Here is a 14,642-nt window from a genome sequence, read left to right on the forward strand (position 1 = left end):
TCATAACCCAGAAATAACCCAGCTTCCGAAAAGCTTCGAGGACAGGCAAGGTGAAAGTGTCCTTTTCGTATGTTGGCCATTAGACTCCAGTACAAGAAGAACCAGCCAGATGCTATATGAGAGAGGGGAGATTCCAACACAAACCTCCAATGGCAATGTCTATGCAGGGGAAGACCTTAGGGAGGGAACATAATCGATATATATTGGGGTAGTAAGGGAGATGGTTGAGAGTGGGTCACCCCTATGGTAGGCTTGTTATTCGGGGCCTATGTAGTGACTGCCCGCAGACATCCTGTGCCAATGGGGTCAAGGCAGATAATTCTAAACTCTTTGTTCTGTGCCAAAATAACAGATGCTGGTGATCCGGCCATAGATAACAGTGATGCTGTACCCCCCACCCAATCCTCCGCCGCTCAAACCTCTAGTTGCCACGGATCCCAGTCTGCTGCATCTCCCAACCTCGGAGTCCCGCGTCTGCGCATCGTGAAGTTTACGGAAAAGGAGCTGGATGTCCTTGTGGACCTGGTGATAGAGAACTATTCAAAGCTTTTTGGCAAGGAGGCCGACATCACCCCCAGCGTGGCTAAAAATGCCATGTGGCAAGCTATAGCCAGTGAGGTCAGCGCAGTTGGCGTGGCTTCCCGAACCAGTGATAAAGTCAAAAAGAGGTGGAAGGATGCCAAGCGCAAGATGAATGAGAAGCTGGGTGAGGCTGCGGCTCACGTGGCGGAAACTGGGCGCCGCCCGCCACCACACCTGAGGCTGGCCCCCTACGAGCAGCGGCTGAGAGATTTCTTTAAGCCGGAGTTCAGCAAAGAGGTGGAGTGGAACCAGGACAAAGGAGACATTCCAGAGGAGCTAGAGGCTGGTAAATACTCTTATTTCATTTCTTGTAGCTATGTATAGGAAACCCATGGCGCACAGGGTCTGTAGACAGTCATTTCATTGTCACGTGGGTGCTACAGCTAGAAGTTGTGTGATTGTCAGTAGTGGCAAAGCCAGATGTCTTTGGGTTGCCCTGGAGACCCTTCTCATGATGCCTGGGCCCACCACCATAAAGTAGGCCTCCTTATGATGCTGAGAATGAACCCCATAATTTAGACCGTTTTCATGACCGAGACTGAGCCCCAGTAACGTAACCCCATCTTATGATGCTGAGACTGCACCCACATAATATGGTGGCACTTCTGATGATGCAGAGACTGGCTACTATAGTGGAGACCTTTCTAATGACATGTACCCTCACTCTGTACATATAAACCTGTGTCATGGTTTAGAGACTAACATGCGACTGATACTCACTCCGGTACAGTCGTGCCCCTTGAAAAGATTCCCACACAAAATGGAGACTTTTGCAGCATGACATCCCAACCTCATTGGAAAGAGACCATTCTGATGAAACTGAGACCCACCCAATTAGACATATAAATACATGTAGATCTAGATTGATACACGTGGGATGAGAGGAGATGTAGGTTGATATACGTTGTCCAAGAGTAGATGTTGGTTGATGCACGTTGGCTGAGAGTAGATGTAGGTCGATACACGTGGGATGAGAGTAGATGTAGGTTGATACACGTGAGATGAGAGTAGATGTAGGTTGATATGTGTGGGCTGAGAGTAGATGTAGGTTGATGCACGTGGGCTGAGAGTAGATGTAGGTTGATATGTGTGGGCTGAGAGTAGATGTAGGTTGATGTGTGGGCTGAGAGTAGATGTAGGTTGATGCACGTGGGCTGAGAGTAGATGTAGGTTGATATGTGTGGGCTGAGAGTAGATGTAGGATGATGCACGTGGGCTGAGAGTAGATGTAGGTTGATGCACGTGGGCTGAGAGTAGATGTAGGTTGATGTGTGGGCTGAGAGTAGATGTAGGTTGATGTACGTTGGCTGAGAGTAGATGTAGGTTGATGCACGTTGGCTGAGAGTAGGTGTAGGTTGATGCACGTGGGCTGAGAGTAGATGTAGGTTGATGCACGTAGGCCAACAGTAGATGTAGGTTGATATGTGTGGGCTGAGAGTAGATGTAGGTTGATGCACGTTGGCTGAGAGTAGATGTAGGTTGATGCACGTTGGCTGAGAGTAGATGTAGGTTGATGCACGTTGGCTGAGAGTAGATGTAGGTTGATATGTGTGGGCTGAGAGTAGATGTAGGTTGATGCACGTGGGCTGAGAGTAGATGTAGGTTGATGCACGTTGGCTGAGAGTAGATGTATGTTGATGCACGTTGGCTGAGAGTAGATGTAGGTTGATATGTGTGGGCTGAGAGTAGATGTAGGTTGATGCACGTGGGCTGAGAGTAGATGTAGGTTGATGCACGTTGGCTGAGAGTAGATGTAGGTTGATGCACGTGGGCTGAGAGTAGATGTAGGTTGATATGTGTGGGCTGAGAGTAGATGTAGGTTGATGCACGTAGGCCAACAGTAGATGTAGGTTGATATGTGTGGGCTGAGAGTAGATGTAGGTTGATGCACGTTGGCTGAGAGTAGATGTAGGTTGATGCACATTGGCTGAGAGTAGATGTAGGTTGATGCACGTTGGCTGAGAGTAGATGTAGGTTGATGCACGTTGGCTGAGAGTAGATGTAGGTTAATATGTGTGGGCTGAGAGTAGATGTAGGTTGATGCACGTGGGCTGAGAGTAGATGTAGGTTGATGCACGTTGGCTGAGAGTAGATGTAGGTTGATGCACGTGGGCTTAGAGTAGATGTAGGTTGATATGTGTGGGCTGAGAGTAGATGTGGGCCGAGGAGTAGATGTAGGCTGATACACGTGGGCCGAGAGTAGATGAAGGTTGATACACGTGGGCCGAGGAGTAGATGTAGGTTGATGCACGTGGAATGAGAGTAGATGTAGGCTGATGCACATGGAATGAGACTAGATGTAGGCTAATGCACGTGGGATGAGAGTAGATGTAGGCGGATACACGTGGGATGAGAGTAGATGTAGGCGGATGCACATGGGATGAGAGTAAATGTAGGCTGATGTACGTGGGCCGAGAGTAGATAAAGGTTGATACACGTGGGCCGAGGAGTAGATGTAGGCTGATGCACATGGAATGAGACTAGATGTAGGCTGATGCACGTGGGATGAGAGTAGATGTAGGCGGATACATGTGGGCCGAGAGTCGATGTAGGTTGATACACGTGGGAAGAGAGTTGATGTAGGTTGATACACGTGGGCTGAGGAGTAGATGTAGGCTGATACATGTGGGATGAGAGTAGATGTAGGCAGATACATGTGGGCCGAGGAGTAGATGTAGGCTGATGCACGTGGGCTTAGAGTAGATGTAGGTTGATACACGTGGGCTGAGAGTAGATGTTGGTTGATGCACATTGGCTGAGAGTAGATGTAGGTTGATACATGTGGGATGAGTAGATGTAGGCGGATACAAGTGGGCCGAGGAGTAGATGTAGGTTGATGCACGTTGGCTGAGAGTAGATGTAGGTTGATGCACATTGGCTGAGAGTAGATGTAGGTTGATGCACATTGGCTGAGAGTAGATGTAGGTTGATACATGTGGGCTGAGAGTAGATATAGGCTGATGCACGTGGGTTGAGAGTAGATGTAGGTTGATATGTGTGGGCTGAGAGTAGATGAAGGTTGATAGACGTGGGCCGAGGAGTAGATGTAGGCTGATGCATGTGGGCTGAAAGTAGATGTAGGCTGATGCATGTGGGCTGAGAGTAGATGTGGGCTGATGCATGTGGGCTGAGAGTAGATGTGGGCTGATGCACGTGGGCTGAGAGTAGATGTGGGTGGATACACGAGGGATGAGAGTAGATGTAGGCTGATGCACATGGGATGAGAGTAGATGTAGGCTGATGCACATGGGATAGTAGATGTAGGCGGATACACGTGGGATGAGATTAGATGTAGGTGGATACACGTGGGATGACAGTAGATGTAGGCGGATACACGTGGGATGAGAGTAGATGTAGGTGGATATACGTGGGCTGAGAGTAGATGTGGGTGGATACACGAGGGATGAGAGTAGATGTAGGCTGATGCACATGGGATGAGAGTAGATGTAGGCTGATGCACATGGGATAGTAGATGTAGGCGGATACACGTGGGATGAGATTAGATGTAGGTGGATACACGTGGGATGAGAGTAGATGTAGGCGGATACACGTGGGATGAGAGTAGATGTAGGTAGATACACGTGGGATGAGAGTAGATGTAGGCGGATACACGTGGGATGAGAGTAGATATATGCGGGTACACGTGGGATGAGAGTAGATGTAGGCGGATGCATGTGGGATGACAGTAGATGTAGGCGGATGCACGTGGGATGACAGTAGATGTAGGCAGATAAATGTATGATGAGAGTAGTGTAGGTGGATAAATGTTTGATGAGAGTAGATGTAGGCGGATAAATGTATGATGGGAGTAGTTGTAGGCGGATACACGTGGGCTGAGGAGTAGATGTAGGCGGATAACTATATGATGAGAGTAGATGTAGGCGGAAAAATATATGATGAGAGTAGATGTAGGCTGATAAATATATGATGAGAGTAGATGTAGGTGGATACACGTGGGATGAGAGTAGATGTAGGCGGATACACGTGGGATGAGAGTAGATGTAGGCGGATAAATGTATGATGAGAGTAGATGTAGGCGGATAAATATATGATGAGAGTAGATGTAGGTGGATACACTTGGACCGAGGAGTAGATGTAGGCGGATACACGTGGGATGAGAGTAGATGTAGGCGGATACACGTGGGATGAGAGTGGATGTAGGCGGATACACGTGGGATGAGAGTAGATGTAGGCGGATACACGTGGGATGAGAGTAGATGTAGGCGGATACACGTGGGATGAGAGTAGATGTAGGCGGATGCACGTGGGCCGAGGAGTAGATGTAGGCGGATACACGTGGGATGAGAGTAGATGTAGGCGGATGCACATGGGATGAGAGTAGATGTAGGCTGATGTACGTGGGCCGAGAGTAGATGAAGGTTGATACACGTAGGCCGAGGAGTAGATGTAGGCTGATGCACGTGGAATGAGAGTAGATGTAGGCTGATGCATGTGGGCTGAGAGTAGATGTGGGCGGATACACGAGGGATGAGAGTAGATGTAGGCGGATGCACATGGGATGAGAGTAGATGTAGGGTGATGTACGTGGGCCGAGAGTAGATGAAGGTTGATACACGTGGGCCGAGGAGTAGATGTAGGCTGATGCACGTGGAATGAGAATAGATGTAGGCTGATACACGTTGGCTGAGAGTAGATGTGGGCGGATACACGAGGGATGAGAGTAGATGTAGGCTGATGCACATGGGATAGTAGATGTAGGCGGATACACGTGGGATGAGAGTAGATGTAGGCGGATACACGTGGGATGAGAGTAGATGTTGGCGGATACACGTGGGATGAGAGTAGATGTAGGCGGATACACGTGGGATGAGAGTAGATGTAGGCGGATGCACGTGGGATGAGAGTAGATGTAGGCGGATGCACGTGGGATGAGAGTAGATGTAGGCGGATGCACGTGGGATGAGAGTAGATGTAGGCGGATACACGTGGGATGAGAGTAGATGTAGGCGGATGCACGTGGGATGAGAGTAGATGTAGGCGGATGCATGTGGGATGACAGTAGATGTAGGCGGATGCACGTGGGATGAGAGTAGATGTAGGCGGATGCACGTGGGATGAGATTAGATGTAGGCGGATACACATGGGATGAGAGTAGATGTAGGCGGATACACGTGGGATGACAGTAGATGTAGGCGGATACACGTGGGATGACAGTAGATGTAGGCAGATAAATGTATGATGAGAGTAGATGTAGGCGGATAAATGTATGATGGGAGTAGATGTAGGCGGATAAATATATGATGAGAGTAGATGTAGGCTGATAAATATATGATGAGAGTAGATGTAGGCTGATAAATATATGATGAGAGTAGATGTAGGTGGATACACGTGGGATGAGAGTAGATGTAGGCGGATACACGTGGGATGAGAGTAGATGTAGGCGGATAAATGTATGATGAGAGAAGATGTAGGCGGATAAATATATGATGAGAGTAGATGTAGGTGGATACACATGGACCGAGGAGTAGATGTAGGCGGATACACGTGGGATGTGAGTGGATGTAGGCTGATGCACATGGGATAGTAGATGTAGGCGGATACACGTGGGATGAGAGTAGATGTAGGCGGATACACGTGGGATGAGAGTAGATGTTGGCGGATACACGTGGGATGAGAGTAGATGTAGGCGGATACACGTGGGATGAGAGTAGATGTAGGCGGATGCACGTGGGATGAGAGTAGATGTAGGCGGATGCACGTGGGATGAGAGTAGATGTAGGCGGATGCACGTGGGATGAGAGTAGATGTAGGCGGATACACGTGGGATGAGAGTAGATGTAGGCGGATGCACGTGGGATGAGAGTAGATGTAGGCGGATGCATGTGGGATGACAGTAGATGTAGGCGGATGCACGTGGGATGAGAGTAGATGTAGGCGGATGCACGTGGGATGAGATTAGATGTAGGCGGATACACATGGGATGAGAGTAGATGTAGGCGGATACACGTGGGATGACAGTAGATGTAGGCGGATACACGTGGGATGACAGTAGATGTAGGCAGATAAATGTATGATGAGAGTAGATGTAGGCGGATAAATGTATGATGGGAGTAGATGTAGGCGGATAAATATATGATGAGAGTAGATGTAGGCTGATAAATATATGATGAGAGTAGATGTAGGCTGATAAATATATGATGAGAGTAGATGTAGGTGGATACACGTGGGATGAGAGTAGATGTAGGCGGATACACGTGGGATGAGAGTAGATGTAGGCGGATAAATGTATGATGAGAGAAGATGTAGGCGGATAAATATATGATGAGAGTAGATGTAGGTGGATACACATGGACCGAGGAGTAGATGTAGGCGGATACACGTGGGATGAGAGTGGATGTAGGCGGATACACGTGGGATGAGAGTAGATGTAGGTGGTTACACGTGGGATGAGAGTAGATGTAGGCGGATACACGTGGGATGAGAGTAGATGTAGGCGGATGCACGTGGAATGAGAGTAGATGTAGGCGGATACACGTGGGATGAGAGTAGATGTAGGCGGATACACGTGGGATGAGAGTAGATGTAGGGTGATACACGTGGGATCAGAGTAGATGTAGGGTGATACACGTGGGATGAGAGTAGATGAGAGCGGATACACGTGGGATGAGAGTAGATGAGGGCGGATTCACGTGGGATGAGGGCAGATACACGTGGGATGAGAGTAGATGTAGGCGGATAAATATATGATGAGAGTAGATGTAGGCGGATACACGTGGGCCGAGAGTAGATGTAGGCGGATACACGTGGGATGAGAGTAGATGTAGGCGGATACACGTGGGATGAGAGTAGATGTAGGCGGATACACGTGGGATGAGAGTAGATGTAGGCGGATACACGTGGGCTGAGAATAGATGTAGGCGCATACACGTGGGATGAGAGTAGATGTAGGCGCATACACGTGGGATGAGAGTAGATGTAGGCGCATACACGTGGGATGAGAGTAGATGTAGGCGCATACGCGTGGGATGAGAGTAGATGTAGTCGTATACGCGTGGGATGAGAGTAGATGTAGGCGGATACGCTTGGGATGAGAGTAAATGTAGGCGGATACACGTGGGATGAGAGTAGATGTAGGCGGATACACCTGGGATGAGAGTAGATGTAGGCGTATACACGTGGGATGAGAGTAGATGTAGGCGGATATAAGTGGGATGAGAGTAGATGTAGGCGGATGCACGTGGGATGAGAGTAGATGTAGGCGGATGCACGTGGGATGAGTGTAGATGTAGGCGGATGCACGTGGGATGAGAGTAGATGTAGGCGGATGCACGTGGGATGAGAGTAGATGTAGGTGGATGCACGTGGGATGAGAGTAGATGTAGGCGGATGCACGTGGGATGAGAGTAGATGTAGGCGGATGCACGTGGGATGAGAGTAGATGTAGGCGGATGCACGTGGGATGAGAGTAGATGTAGGCGGATTCACGTGGGCCGAGGAGTAGATGTAGGCGGATACACGTGGGATGAGAGTAGATGTAGGCGGATACACGTGGGATGAGAGTAGATGTAGGTGGGATGAGAGTAGATGTAGGCGGATACACGTGGGATGAGAGTAGATGTAGGCGGGTATACGTGGGATGAGAGTAGATGTAGGCGGATACACGTGGGATGAGAGTAGATGTAGGTGGGATGAGAGTAGATGTAGGCGGATACACGTGGGATGAGAGTAGATGTAGGCGGATACACGTGGGATGAGAGTAGATGTAGGCGGATACACGTGGGATGAGAGTAGACGTAGGCGGATACACGTGGGATGAGAGTAGATGTAGGCGGATACACGTGGGATGAGAGTAGATGTAGGCGGATACACGTGGGATGAGAGTAGATGTAGGCGGATACACGTGGGATGAGAGTAGATGTAGGCGGATACACGTGGGATGAGAGTAGATGTAGGCGGATACACGTGGGATGAGAGTAGATGTAGGCGGATACACGTGGGATGAGAGTAGATGTAGGCGGATACACGTGGGATGAGAGTAGATGTAGGTTGATACACGTGGGCTGAGAGTAGATGTAGGCGGATACACGTGGGATGAGAGTAGATGTAGGCGGATACACGTGGGATGAGAGTAGATGTAGGCTGATGCACGTGGGATGAGAGTAGATGTAGGCTGATACACGTGGGATGAGAGTAGATGTAGGCGGATACACGTGGGATGAGAGTAGATGTAGGCGGATACACGTGGGATGAGAGTAGATGTAGGCGGATACACGTGGGATGAGAGTAGATGTAGGCGGATACACGTGGGATGAGAGTAGATGTAGGCGGATACACGTGGGATGAGAGTAGATGTAGGCGGATACACGTGGGATGAGAGTAGATGTAGGCGGATACACGTGGGATGAGAGTAGATGTAGGCTGATACACGTGGGATTAGAGTAGATGTAGGCGGATACACGTGGGATGAGAGTAGATGTAGGCTGATGCACGTGGGATGAGAGTAGATGTAGGCTGATACACGTGGGATGAGAGTAGATGTAGGCGGATACACGTGGGATGAGAGTAGATGTAGGCTGATGCACGTGGGATGAGAGTAGATGTAGGCGGATACACGTGGGATGAGAGTAGATGTAGGCAGATACACGTGGGATGAGAGTAGATGTAGGCGGATGCACGTGGGATGAGAGTAGATGTAGGCGGATACACGTGGGATGAGAGTAGATGTAGGCTGATACACGTGGGATGAGAGTAGATGAGGGCGGATACACGTGGGATGAGGGCAGATACACGTGGGATGAGAGTAGATGTAGGCGGATAAATATATGATGAGAGTAGATGTAGGCGGATACACGTGGGCCGAGAGTAGATGTAGGCGGATACACGTGGGATGAGAGTAGATGTAGGCGGATACACGTGGGATGAGAGTAGATGTAGGCGGATACACGTGGGATGAGAGTAGATGTAGGCGGATACACGTGGGCTGAGAATAGATGTAGGCGCATACACGTGGGATGAGAGTAGATGTAGGCGCATACACGTGGGATGAGAGTAGATGTAGGCGCATACACGTGGGATGAGAGTAGATGTAGGCGCATACGCTTGGGATGAGAGTAGATGTAGTCGGATACGCGTGGGATGAGAGTAGATGTAGGCGGATACGCTTGGGATGAGAGTAAATGTAGGCGGATACACGTGGGATGAGAGTAGATGTAGGCGGATACACCTGGGATGAGAGTAGATGTAGGCGTATACACGTGGGATGAGAGTAGATGTAGGCGGATATAAGTGGGATGAGAGTAGATGTAGGCGGATACACGTGGGATGAAAGTAGATGTAGGCGGATGCACGTGGGATGAGAGTAGATGTAGGCGGATGCACGTGGGATGAGAGTAGATGTAGGTGGGATGAGAGTAGATGTAGGCGGATACACGTGGGATAAGAGTATATGTAGGCTGATACACGTGGGATGAGAGTAGATGTAGGCGGATACACGTGGGATGAGAGTAGATGTAGGTGGATACACGTGGGATGAGAGTAGATGTAGGCGGATGCACGTGGGATGAGAGTAGATGTAGGCTGATGCACGTGGGCTGAGGAGTAGATGTAGGCTGATGCACGTATGATGAGAGTAGATGTAGGCTGATGCACGTGGGATGAGAGTAGATGTAGGCGGATACACGTGGGATGAGAGTAGATGTAGGTGGATACACGTGGGATGAGAGTAGATGTAGGCTGATACACGTGGGATGAGAGTAGATGTAGGCGGATACACGTGGGATGAGAGTAGATGTAGGTGGATACACGTGGGATGAGAGTAGATGTAGGCGGATACACGTGGGATGAGAGTAGATGTAGGCGGATACACGTGGGATGAGAGTAGATGTAGGCTGATACACGTGGGATGAGAGTAGATGTAGGCGTATACACGTGGGATGAGAGTAGATGTAGGTGGATACACGTGGGATGAGAGTAGATGTAGGCGGATACACGTGGGATGAGAGTAGATGTAGGCGGATACACGTGGGATGAGAGTAGATGTAGGCGCATACACGTGGGATGAGAGTAGATGTAGGCGGATACACGTGGGATGAGAGTAGATGTAGGCGGATACACGTGGGATGAGAGTAGATGTAGGCGGATACACGTGGGATGAGAGTAGATGTAGGCGGATACACGTGGGATGAGAGTAGATGTAGGCGGATACACGTGGGATGAGAGTAGATGTAGGTTGATACACGTGGGATGAGAGTAGATGTAGGTTGATACACGTGGGATGAGAGTAGATGTAGGCGGATACACGTGGGATGAGAGTAGATGTAGGCGGATACACGTGGGATGAGAGTAGATGTAGGCGGATACACGTGGGATGAGAGTAGATGTATGCTGATACACGTGGGATGAGAGTAGTTGTAGGCGGATAAATGTATGATGGGAGTAGTTGTACTCTGATATACAGTACATGGGCTGATTTCCGGGTTACCTGTAACATGAGCCGGTTTTGCAGTAATCTGGCAGCTACAGATGGGAGCTATAATCCCCTTTATTCTGTAAATGGAGATAATTGGTCTCTATAGTAATCAGGATGTAACACACGGATAATTCCCAGGAGGCTGCTTGTTGCAGGATTATGAGTGAGCTCTGACACCACTATAGAAGTACATGATGTATGTACCGGGGGTAATTGATCATATAATGGCTATATATTCAGCCCATTCCCGACATACCCGTCACACTGAGGAATGCTGCTGCTGTATAGTGTGTGCTGGGAGGTCACTGTACAGAGGGGGAAATAGGTGAGATGAGAATAATTATCTTGCTGTCTGTATTACACCCATTTCCTCCCTCTGTTTCACATACATCTATCAGCAACTTACCATCTCCGGCCACTAGGGGCAGTATATAGGGCACAGCTGTGTAACACAGGGCAGTAGTTACCATCTCCGGCCACTAGGGGCAGTATATAGGGCACAGCGGTGTAACACAGGGCAGTAGTTACCATATCCGGCCACTAGGGGCAGTATATAGGGGCACCGCAGTGTAACACAGGGCAGTAGTTACCATATCTAGCCAATAGGAGCAGTATATAGTGCCCAGCGGTGTAACACAGGGCAGTAGTTACCATATATGGCCACTAGGGGCAGTATATAGGGCACATCGGTGTAACACAGGGCAGTAGATACCATCTCCGGCCACTAGGGGCAGTATATAGTGCCCAGCGGTGTAACACAGGGCAGTAATTACCATATCCGGCCACTAGGGGCAGTATATAGGGGCACCGCTGTGTAACACAGGGCAGTAGTTACCATATACGGCCACTAGGGGCAGTATATAGTGCCCAGCGGTGTAACACAGGGCAGTAATTACCATATCCGGCCAATAGGGGCAGTATATAGGGCACAGCGGTGTAACACAGGGCAGAAGTTACCTAGCCACTAGGGGCAGTATATAGGGCACAGCGGTGTAACACAGGGCAGAAGTTACGTAGCCACTAGGGGCAGTGACATGGGGCTGATCTGGCAGTATATAGGGGCACAGGGCATAAGTTACCATGTCCGGCCACTAGGGGCAGTATATAGGGCACAGCGGTGTAACACAGGGCAGTAGTTACCTAGCCACTAGGGGCAGTGACACAGGGCTGATCTGGCAGTATATAGGGGCAGTGACACGTGGCTTATCTGGCAGTATATAGGGGCACAGTGGTGTAACACAGGGCAGTAGTACATCTCCGGCCACTAGGGTCAGTGACACGTGGCTGATCTGGCAGTATATAGGGGCACAGCTGTGTAACACCGGGCAGTAGTTACCACCTCCGGCCACAAGGGGCAGTGACACAAGGCTGATCTGGCAGTATAAAGGGGCACAGCTGTGTAACACAGGGCACTAGTTACCACCTCCGGCCACTAGGGGCAGTGACACGGGGCTGATCTGGCAGTATATAGGGGCACAGCTGTGTAACACCAGGCAGTAGTTACCATCTCCAGCCACTAGGGGCAGTGACACGTGGCTTATCTGGCAGTATATAGGGGCACAGTGGTGTAACACAGGGCAGTAGTACATCTCCGGCCACTAGGGGCAGTGACACGTGGCTGATCTGGCAGTATATAGTGGCATAGTGGTGTAACACAGGGCAGTAGTTACCATCTCCGGCCACAAGGGGCAGTGACACGGGGCTGATCTGGCAAGAATATAGAAGCACAGCGGTGAAACACCAATCAGTAGTAACCCCCTCCGGCCACTAGGGGCTGATCTGGCAGTATATAGAGGCACCGCGGTGTAACACCGGGCAGTAGTTACCACCTCGGCCACTAGGGGCTGATCTGGCAGTATATAGGGGCACGGTGGTGTAACACGGGGCAGTAGTTACCACCTCAGCCACTAGGGACTAATCTGGCAGTATATAGGGGCATAGTGGTGTAACACCGGGCAGTAGTTACCACCTCGGCCACTAGGGGCTAATCTGGCAGTATATAGGGGCATAGTGGTGTAACACCGGGCAGTAGTTACCACCTCGGCCACTAGGGGCTGATCTGGCAGTATATAGGGGCACATCGGTGTAACACGGGGCAGTAGTTACCACCTCGGCCACTAGGGCCTAATCTGGCAGTATATAGAGACACAGCGGTGTAACGCGTGGCAGCAGTAACCCCCTCCGCCCACTAGGGGCTAATCTGGCAGTATATAGGGGCACAGCTGTGTAACACAGGGTAATAGTTACCACCTCCTGACACTAGGGGCTGATCTGGCAGTATATAGGGGCACAGCGGTGTAACACGGGGTAGTAGTTACCACCTCCGGCCACTAGGGGCTGATCTGGCAGTATATAGGGGCACGGTGGTGTAACACGGGGCAGTAGTTACCACCTCAGCCACTAGGGACTGATCTGGCAGTATATAGGGGCACAGCGGTGTAACACCGGGCAGTAGTTACCACCTCCGGCCACTAGGGGCTAATCTGGCAGTATATAGGGGCACAGTGGTGTAACACTTGGCAGTAGTAACCCCCTCCGGCCACATGGGGCTGATCTGGCAGTATATATAGGCACCGCGGTGTAACATGGGGCAGTAGTAACCATGTATTTGGGCCTCAGCAGTCACCAATGAGAGGGTTAGTAGCTCCGTCACTGAGGCTGTTGGCTATATTACCTGTACCTCTTCTCTCCGCTAACACAAGTCCTTTTTCTGTGTCTAGAGCCCGCGGATTGTGCCCAGCAGGAGCCGCTGACCGCCCTCTCGCCTCAGTGTCAGGACCCTGGCGAGGACTCCAGCAAGGACTCCTCTGAGGACCCCTCCATTGTGTCCCCGGAGAATCGTCGTCTTCCTGACGCCACGGAGGAGAAAAAGCCGTCTCTGGAGTCCAAGGCCCCTGACCCTCATCTGTCCGCCATAAACACCAGCCTGCACAGCCTGTCGTCCCACCAGCGGGAGTCCAATGTCCTCATGCAGGAGCAGAACGCCATCCTGTCCCAGATAGCCTACTCCCTGACCCGCCTGCAGATCCAGCAGACAGATGGACTGGCAGCACTGGGCAGCGTCATACAGCGGGGCATAGAGGTCATACATCCTGCATCATGCCCAGCAGCGAATCATCAGGCCCCTGACCGGCCCAGCATCCCCTCTGGGCCCAGGCGGCAGGTGGTGGGCATCAGCAGATACAGTCCAGACCAGCCCGTTCCCCCAAAACGAAAAATAACCTAGTTGGGTTCCTCCCTTCCACCCACCCCCCACCCCATGTTATCTGGGTGTCATTATCTTACATTGGTTTCCTGGCTCTTTGTGACTATTTTTGGACAACTATGGTCTGATGTAACTCGTTAATGTTATGGACTGAAATAAATGCACATTTTTGAATCAACATGGGATCCATCTTGTGTCCTTGGTACGGTACTTGCCGGAGTCCAGTGTTGTGTTACACTGCCGCATACAACAGTGGTGGGTGGAGGGGATTGTACCACACTGACACAGACAGAGGTGGTGGAGGGGGGGTTCTGTACCAAACTGCCACAGACCACAGATGTGGGATGTCCAGCATAGCTCCTCAGGTAATACGATCCTGTACACCTGGCCCATAGCTGCCGATATTACGTGTCTCGGCCTGATGTA

At 50.5% G+C, this 14,642-nt stretch overlaps 1 protein-coding gene across 1 annotated transcript in view; it reads left to right on the forward strand.

Moving 5' to 3' along the window:
• Positions 1 to 14,394, forward strand: part of LOC146063096 (uncharacterized) — an 85,597-nt gene extending 71,203 nt beyond the window's left edge. The window contains exons 11-12 of the mRNA XM_083175109.1: positions 353 to 868; positions 13,732 to 14,394. Coding sequence (XP_083031235.1) covers positions 353 to 868; positions 13,732 to 14,237 — 1,022 coding nt within the window. The 3' untranslated portion in view covers positions 14,238 to 14,394. The remainder of the gene's footprint in view (positions 1 to 352; positions 869 to 13,731) is intronic.
• Positions 14,395 to 14,642: the final 248 nt, after the last annotated feature.

The sequence above is a fragment of the Crinia signifera genome, chromosome 3 (assembly GCF_055691185.1).
Source record: "Crinia signifera chromosome 3, ASM5569118v1, whole genome shotgun sequence".
Classification (NCBI taxonomy): domain Eukaryota; kingdom Metazoa; phylum Chordata; class Amphibia; order Anura; family Myobatrachidae; genus Crinia; species Crinia signifera.